Source organism: Schistocerca serialis, chromosome 3, assembly GCF_023864345.2.
Source record: "Schistocerca serialis cubense isolate TAMUIC-IGC-003099 chromosome 3, iqSchSeri2.2, whole genome shotgun sequence".
Taxonomy (NCBI): Eukaryota; Metazoa; Arthropoda; class Insecta; order Orthoptera; family Acrididae; genus Schistocerca; species Schistocerca serialis.
In genome coordinates, this window is record NC_064640.1 from 625,001,140 (window position 1) to 625,010,445 (window position 9,306).

At 39.8% G+C, this 9,306-nt stretch overlaps 1 protein-coding gene across 1 annotated transcript; it reads left to right on the forward strand.

Moving 5' to 3' along the window:
- The first annotated feature begins 2,185 nt into the window (after positions 1-2,185).
- Positions 2,186-3,252, forward strand: LOC126471058 (tigger transposable element-derived protein 2-like). The gene is made up of 3 exons (XM_050099125.1): positions 2,186-2,378; positions 2,454-2,941; positions 3,007-3,252. Exons 1-3 carry the CDS (start codon positions 2,186-2,188, stop codon positions 3,250-3,252), a joined length of 927 nt encoding a protein of 308 aa, XP_049955082.1.
- The last annotated feature ends 6,054 nt before the right edge of the window (positions 3,253-9,306 follow it).

Genomic DNA, 9,306 nt, shown 5'->3' on the forward strand with positions numbered 1-9,306 from the left:
AATTTTTTTAAGAGATGTAATAGCGCTTGTATGAAAAATTTGATTGCAGTTTGTTTTTACAAGTTGATTATATTTTCATGACTTTAACAAATAGGAAATCAATGTCTTTTTCAAAAGCTCAATTATTTCATAAATATATTTTTCTGTAGCTTGCATTCCTCTTTTGTTCTCCATTTACAAGAAATATTTTTATTATATTTATAAAAAATAACTTTCAATGAATCATTTAGATTTAAGTTCAAAATTACAATTTTTTAAAAATACGTTTTATATAAACTACAAATTTACTTTTGTAGAACTAACAAAAAAATTCTGTATAAATAATTTACATATTTCTAAAGAAATTAGAAAAGTAAATGAGCTAGAGATAAATGTTTTATATAATATTACAAACTGTGGATATCTAAATACTAGATTTCGAGAACAACTTTGTCTACAACTTTACAATGATTTTAAAGTTATTTTACCATATAGATTTTCTAAATTAACTGATTATTGTGATTTAGACATAATTAAAAAGACAAATGAAATTGGTATCTAAATGAATGAAAATATTTAAAAATTGAAATAGTGAATTTCATACTATAGTGTTCACAATGTGTTTTTTAAAATAATTTACATTTATTAACTTATACATTTTAATTAATGTACTTATCTTCACAATGTGATTTTGGTAAAAATAACCTACTTTTATTATTTAATATAGATTATTGTGCTACAATCATGTAGTAAATTAAATAATGACGTTAGAAATCATTTGTTTATTTTATTTAGTTGTTTTACTGTATTGTTTAAAGGTATTTAGTTAACATTAGTAAAATCGGTTGATTTAATTAAATATACTTAATTATTAATTTAATTTTTAAAAGTCAATTGTGTTATATATAAAATACAGAATTTATTTTAATATTGCGTTAGTGTGCCAGAACATACAAAATGTATCTACTTGCTGTTTCCTGGCAAGCTTTTATGACCATTTTCTATTGGTGTACTGGGTAAATTAGGCAGATTGCCTATAAAGATTTAGGATTAGGATTTTATTCTGTATATTGAGTTAGGTATAAGAGTATTGTTACAATATTTACTGAGTGTTCATGCCCTGAGTTGCACTCCAGTAATGAAGATTATATTAATATATTGGTGATTTTTCTATAGGGTAGTGTATAATAGTAATACAGTAAACACCTGTTTATCCGAATCGCGTTTATCCGAAATCCTCTTCATCTGAACAAATTTTTCCAATATTCGTGGCTCACATTGGCGCTGTCTAACACTTCATGCAGCTATGGTTTTGCCTACCTAGACTGGCAGTTCACAAGTTTCAACTAGTCTGCGCCTGGAGCCATGCATTCGCTGGCGTTTTTCGGCAGTGTACTGCTAATCTGTGCACTGGCACATGTCAAAAGTCCGAGTATCGTCAATTTTAACGTGTGTTTGTTGAAGTTTCGTCCCATTGCCACCTATTGGAACTCCTTGGAAGTACAGAACTTACAGTATTGCTCCATGCAGCGCGACATACCCCTATCGAATCCGACAGTGAGGTGTCGGTACATCAGACAAAGGCGAGAGTTTAACAATTGAACAGTGAACGTACAATGCACTGTTGTGTTGCTATGTGGGCTTGGGTGGTATAGGGGAGGGGGCATAGATGTATCGAATGTTTTCATTGGATGGCTGCCACAGTCTGGTTTCAAAAGTCAAAAGCTTTGTCTAGTGCGTCTCGAGTGTTGTCAAGTCATGCATCTGTGTGTTCTCGATTTAACGTTTCGTGGTCGCAGTACATGCTTTGAAAATTCCAGAGATAGAGAGAGTGGCAAAAACCAAAAAAAATCAGTCGAGTATTGGAAAAAAAATGCTGAAAGTGACTAAGGGCGCGAAACGAAATAAGACTGTGATCTCGTTGGAACAAAAGCTTTGCGCTTTGCAGAGAATTGATGGTGGTGAGTCACCCACGAAATTTGTGGCCGATTTGAACATCTGTAGGAATACGGTTACTGATTGGAAGACAAATCGATCAGAAATCGAAAAATTTTGTTCCATCAAAGTGTCAGGCAGTGCAGTGAAATCTCGAAAACCCATGAGAAAAAGTGCACATCCTCAGTTATAAGAGGTCTAATTTTTGTGCCACGAACAAATAAGCGCCAAAGGTGTGCCAGTGTCAAGTCCTCTACATCGTCCAAATGCGATGACTTTTCATGAAATGATTGAAAGAAATGAGCAAGAATTCCTCGGAAGTGATGGCTGGCTGGATCGGTTCAAGAAATGGCATGGCATTCGTGAAATTGCTAACAGCGGCGAATCATTATCTGGTGATGAAGCCGCTATCTCTGATTTAAAGAAGAAACTGCACACAGTTGTCGACAAAGGAGGTTCTACTGGTGATCAACATTATTACTGTGACGATACCAGGGTGAATTACAAATTACCCAAAAACCCTTGCCTCTAAACAAGAGAAAACGGTATCTGGATATTAAAAAAAAGCAAGGAAAGCATTATTGTCCTCACATACAGCAATGCCACTGGCAGTCGTAAACTGCGCCTGACTTTACTTGGCAAATCCAAAGCATCAAGAGCATTTAGATGGCAACCAGCTGATAAACCTTTGCCATTGTGGTACACGAATCAGTCTAACAAGGCATGGATGAACAGTGCCATCTTCAAAGAGTGGTTCCGGGCAGAGTTTGCTCCAGCTGCAGCAAAATACATGGAGGTAAATTGGCTTCCTCGAAAAGTGGACAACGCTCCTTCTCAACCAGATGATCTACAAGAACGGGATTTCAAAGTTGTGTTTCCATCACGAAACGTCACGTCTCCATGTCAACCGATGGACCAAGGTGTTCTTGAGGCGATGGAAAAACGTTACAGACGCAAGTTGCTGGAATACTTAATCGACGTGATTGATGCTAAAGAAGATTTTGTGCAATCTCTTAAAAAAATCGATGTTTTAAGTTTCATTCATTGGATTGCTGAAGCTTGGAATCAAATTCCTTCAATTTCTCTCCTTAGGTCTTGGAAAAACTCTTAGATCATAAGGCAACTCGTCAGTGGTGGGAAGAAGGAGGCAACACCGACACTCAAGCTGACGTGCCAAAAATAGATGAATATCACGTAATTTTGGCGAATTTACTCGAGAAGTTACCGGGTTGTGAAGACGTGGGCTTCGAAGACGTTGAAGAGTGGATGGAATACGAATGTTTTGATCTGACTGAGGAAGAAATCGCCCAAATTGCGACCAGTGAGAAAGCGTCATAAGAATATGTCTCTAATGGCGAAGCAAAGAAAAAGGTTCCTGATAAAGTCTGTTACGAAGCGATCAAAATCACCTTGGAGTACATCAGCCAATGGGAGGAAGCGACTTTTTGTTGAGGCAACGTATCTCGAACGTTGGAAACAATAGGTTTCGGTATAAACTTACTGTTTCCAACGTTCGAGATATATTGCCTCAACAAATGTTTCTCAAGCCAAATAACAAAAAACCACTACAGACTTTTTTACCAAAAAATAAATTCTAATGAAGCGTCCTAGAATTTCAACGTCTGTAAGTTAAAAGTTTTTTGTTTTTTTTTTTTACTTTAAAGTTCCTCTAGACAAACTTTTCGTTCCTTTGAGTAATCTCTAGATTTGTTTCATAATTTTGTACAGTAGTTCATTTTATATTCAGAAGAGTAGGTGATAAAATTGAAACGCGTGGTTTTTCCTGATGCCAAATAAGGCGATTTTTTTCTGTAAGAATGCTAAATAAACGAGCTTTGTTATTCAGCATTTCAAAACTTTGAGTTTTCAATCATACTTTGGCGCCTTTTCAACACATCGACACTATTTTTTCAGTCAAAAACATGCTGGCTTATTCACAATCATATCAATAACATTCTACGTAACCTACATGTTTTACGATCGTATTTCGCGGTATTGACGCAATTCGGGGTGTTTCACACGTGAAAACAGCGGGACTTCGGTTTCTCAGAAACGGTCACCGTCGCCATCATTTTGGATAAATGGGAGTTTACTGTAAGTATTTTATGTATATTGTGTGCTTTTTAGGAAAGTCTGTCTTTATCTTGTGCCAAATAATTGGAGGTGTTTGTGGCAGATTGTCACAGGAACTTTACTCCTAAAAACATTTTTTGTCACCATTCCTTATGAGACTGCATATGATGCTACCTCCTTATGTTAGCATGCTTGACTGCCTTTTTTCTCCAGGTTAATAACTAAATTTCCTGGTTCAACTATTTCTGCAATCCATTCGCATCTTTGAATATTTATCTCATGATTAACTGTAATATGTTAAAGTTACCTAGTCACTAAGCTGTATTGCACTTAGTACTCCTGTCATTGTGCTTGCATATACCATAATCACATTTTTTCTTTGCTTTGGCCATAGCAGCGTCAAGATGAATGACGATTGACTGTTAATCATTTTCCTTACAGATAAAGTCCACTGCCCTTATCAATAGTTCCCATATCCTTCACTGTAGATATGCTGATTGTTAGAGATACAGGTCATTTAACAGACAGCTTTATGAAGCCCCAAGTGTGCTACACAACCTATAAATTTTGTGTCTTTACTCACATGATACTATACTTTGATTCTATGATTCTGTTTGTCTAATATGTACTCATATAGTCCATAATAAGACGTACTTTTATATAATACTGCTACTTATGCACTTTTCCTTGTTAAAGCCATGTCAAATTATATATTCTCATTATGAATTATGCATAGGCCTCTGAGTGTCACATAAAGTTCTTGGTAATGATACACTCCTGGAAATGGAAAAAAGAACACATTGACACCGGTGTGTCAGACCCACCATACTTGCTCCGGACACTGCGAGAGGGCTGTACAAGCAATGATCACACGCACGGCACAGCGGACACACCAGGAACCACGGTGTTGGCCGTCGAATGGCGCTAGCTGCGCAGCATTTGTGCACCGCCGCCGTCAGTGTCAGCCAGTTTGCCGTGGCATACGGAGCTCCATCGCAGTCTTTAACACTGGTAGCATGCCGCGACAGCGTGGACGTGAACCGTATGTGCAGTTGACGGACTTTGAGCGAGGGCGTATAGTGGGCATGCGGGAGGCCGGGTGGACGTACAGCCGAATTGCTCAACACGTGGAGCGTGAGGTCTCCACAGTACATCGATGTTGTTGCCAGTGGTCGGCGGAAGGTGCACGTGCCCGTCGACCTGGGACCGGACCGCAGCGACGCATGGATGCACGCCAAGACCGTAGGATCCTACGCAGTGCCGTAGGGAACCGCACCGCCACTTCCCAGCAAATTAGGAACACTGTTGCTCCTGGGGTATCGGCGAGGACCATTCGCAACCGTCTCCATGAAGCTGGGCTACGGTCCCGCACACCGTTAGGCCGTCTTCCGCTCACGCCCCAACATCGTGCAGCCCGCCTCCAATGGTGTCGCGACAGGCGTGAATGGAGGGACGAATGGAGACGTGTCGTCTTCAGCGATAAGAGTCGCTTCTGCCTTGGTGCCAATGATGGTCGTATGCGTGTTTGGCGCCGTGCAGGTGAGCGCCACAATCAGGACTGCATACGACCGAGGCACACAGGGCCAACACCCGGCATCATGGTGTGGGGAACAATCTCCTACACCGGCCGTACACCACTGGTGATCGTCGAGGGGACACTGAATAGTGCACGGTACATCCAAACCGTCATCGAACCCATCGTTCTACCATTCCTAGATCGGCAAGGGAACTTGCTGTTCCAACAGGACAATGCACGTCCGCATGTATCCCGTGCCACCCAACGTGCTCTAGAAGGTGTAAGTCAACTACCCTGGCCAGCAAGATCTCCGGATCTGTCCCCCATTGAGCATGTTTGGGACTGGATGAAGCGTCGTCTCACGCGGTCTGCACGTCCAGCATGAACGCTGGTCCAACTGAGGCGCCAGGTGGAAATGGTATGGCAAGCCGTTCCACAGGACTACATGCAGCATCTCTACGATCGTCTCCATGGGAGAATAGCAGCCTGCATTGCTGCGAAAGGTGGATATACACTGTACTAGTGCCGACATTGTGCATGCTCTGTTGCCTGTGTCTATGTGCCTGTGGTTCTGTCAGTGTGATCATGTGATGTATCTGACCCCAGGAATGTGTCAATAAAGTTTCCCCTTCCTGGGACAATGAATTCACGGTGTTCTTATTTCAATTTCCAGGAGTGTATTTTAGGATACTTTCACAACTCTGATGATTATATTATGTAAAACTAGGCCACCTTGAGTCAGAAATATGTTTTCTGCCACATTTTCAGTGATTAAGGTCAGCATTTAGTCAGCATTTACTTCATGTAAAACTAGGTCACTTTGAGTCACAAATATAATTTCTGTAACATTTCTTTTGCTACTAAACTCAGAATTTATGTACCTAAAAAGGCCACTTGGAGCCTCTGATTGATATATTCTATTCAATTGTTTTAGGTATTAAGATTTGCATGTACTTCATGTACTAGGCCACTTGGAGTCCCAAACATTTTATAACCACTAAGATCAGCATTTAAGTATCCAGAAAGGCCACTTGTAGCCTCTGGTTAGTATTTTCCCTACAATTGTTTTAGTTGTTAAGATTTTCTCGTATTCTAAGTACAAGGCCACCTGGAGCCATTCAGTTCTTGATTTTACTGTTAGGTTTTCTTAAGTAATTATGTCACAATATTGCATATACAAGGCCACTGAGAGCCACAGTATAATATTAAGAACCAGTGATGTTCTCGGTCATGTTAGTTTATTATATATCTAATAGGCAGCCTGAAGCCACACTTATTGATTTCGCCTTATTCAGAATTACTTTCAATTTTGCCTATTCACTTCGATGTAAAGCATTGTTGCTTCAGTCTGTTATTCTTATTAGGATACTGAAATTTTCCTGATCAGGTAGATTACTCGATGTTGACATAGATAGAAATGGTCATGTTTCACTACCTTACGTATGCTACTTTCTCATACCTTCGATTGTCCAGTCCCCTGTCTCTGTTCATGGTATTCGAGCAATTTACTACTGATATTCATACTTCAACATAAGTGACTATATACGTCTTTGGATCTCAGAAGAATCTGCTATATGAAGAGCAGTGATGATGCTGGTCATAACACTACTGACATTATGATAATTACCAACTATGGTTGTTGGTAATTTGTTGCTGAGTACCTCTTGTATCTATGCACATGACTGAGGAACATAAAACGGAGTTCAGATGTCATGGTACACTGAATGCAATCCACATTGGCCACTACTAAGTTGTTGAAGCTGCACAAAACAAAAAGAAATGGACTATGATGGAGTCATTTCAACATGCTCCTAGACCTCAGCCATGACTCTTCCTTTCTCTTGCCCAATCCTATACCATTATCTTGACGATTAGTATTGTGTACTGATTCTGCTTTACATGATTTATTTGTTAGCAACCTTGTTTATGAGACAATTTACTCATAATATAACCAGGTTATGATTTATATTAGTGTATCTGTGCACTGACAATTCTTCCCCGTTTTATTATATTATACAGTTAGATAAATTTACCACACATTTGATGTACAAGATACTTCCAAATATGCGGCAAATTTATTAAACCCAGATGGAGAGTTGTGAAAGGAGTATACTGGGGCACATTTGTTTGTGGCAACCGAATATGATTTTATAAACGATGTATGTCTTTGATAGGCTTTATATCACTGGCTGTGTAAGACCACAGACCCAGAAATACTGCTAGTGTTGGAGTAAGAGAGCGCTTGACGTTCAGTTGTAGGTAGCTGTCTCTGACGGAAAGACAATGGAGTAGACAGTTTTTGTGGTGTGCTGCGTGAAGCCATCAAGAGTTAGATTAATTTAGGTATGGCAATATTGTTGAACATGGAAGCAGAAGTCTTCATGCAACCAAGGTAAAGATGTTAAATAATTATGATTTGTGTTTTTGCCAGTGCATTAGTATAGATGAGTTGGCTGATTATTTGTAATTGTTGAGTAACCCCAGACTGTACGTAAACTGTTTTGATAAAAAGGCTAGTTAGCTGCTTCATTTTTTTATGCTTCTAAGATTTGTTAGCAGAGCTATATGTAATTTGATGATTTGCATTTATACTGGTTTAGTGAGGCTAGATAATATTTGCTGTTTACTCACTGTTTGTGAATGAGTTGTGAGTAATGTATATTCAAATACCAGATGTTTTTGAAATGTCAAACCTAACTTGCAATATAATTTTGCTACAAAAATGATCTGAGTTAGTAATTCACCACAATCAGTACAGCCTCTCTGTCCAGGTTATACATTTTTTAAAGAAGCTGGATTTTGTTAAACGTTGTCGTTTATCACCCAAACGAATGTCATGTGGATTTCATGTTATTATGGCCAGCATTGCACACTGCTGAGCCTGTAGCTAGCATTTATGTTTTTTTTATGAGAGACCAGAATATATCGCTTTCCACTGTTGCTGCTCTATAGTTAAGATAGTTTAATTTATTTATTATATGCACAGGGACGAACGTTATCAGTTTTGAACAGGGTCAGATGATTCAGTGCCTATGGGGCTGAATGTATTTTGCAGTGACTGTATTTTTTAATTGGTATTGGGAGTTTCATTGGCCAATCAATTCGTGTAAAATTTTGCTAACAATATCATAGAGTATGCATACCACCTGCACTTACTACACGCAACACGAAAATTCGAGTTCAGTACTCATTCAACAGATCAGACATTCATTCAACGTAAACAGTAAGTTTATTATATCAGTTTTTAAAGAGTCTCCACCTGTCCAGCAGCGGCGCCGTTGACACCAACGCTGTAGGTCGCCTCTCCCATGGACATCGACGCCGTTACCGTCGGCTTGTCGTCACATCCTCTGCAGCGCCATCCACGCTCCTATCTGTGCTACAGGATGCATCCTCCACCTGATTTTCTGGGACAGTTTCCCTGGAGTTTGTAAGATGTGACCTCGGGACCCAGGTTGATCTGTTCTGCCCCAGCCAAGTAACCAGCTTCTTTACTATCCGTGACAAGGTCTCTTCTGGTACCTTCCAATGTAGCCTGGGAGGGGTGTGGTATCAGCTGCAATACGGGCCAACGCACTTCCAGACAAGCGCGCCGCCATTTACGCAACCGCGTTTCCTATAACGGCCACCACGACACGAGGGCGCTGCCACGAACGATTACCCTGCTGCCAATGAGATGCAGGCATCCCCTCTCCGGAACTCCAGCGGCAGGGCTAATTAAGTTCAAACATTCATGGACTGGCCCTTTCGTGTGTCTCGACTGACTGCCAGTTGAATAACATTTACAGACTTTCATAGTGGCC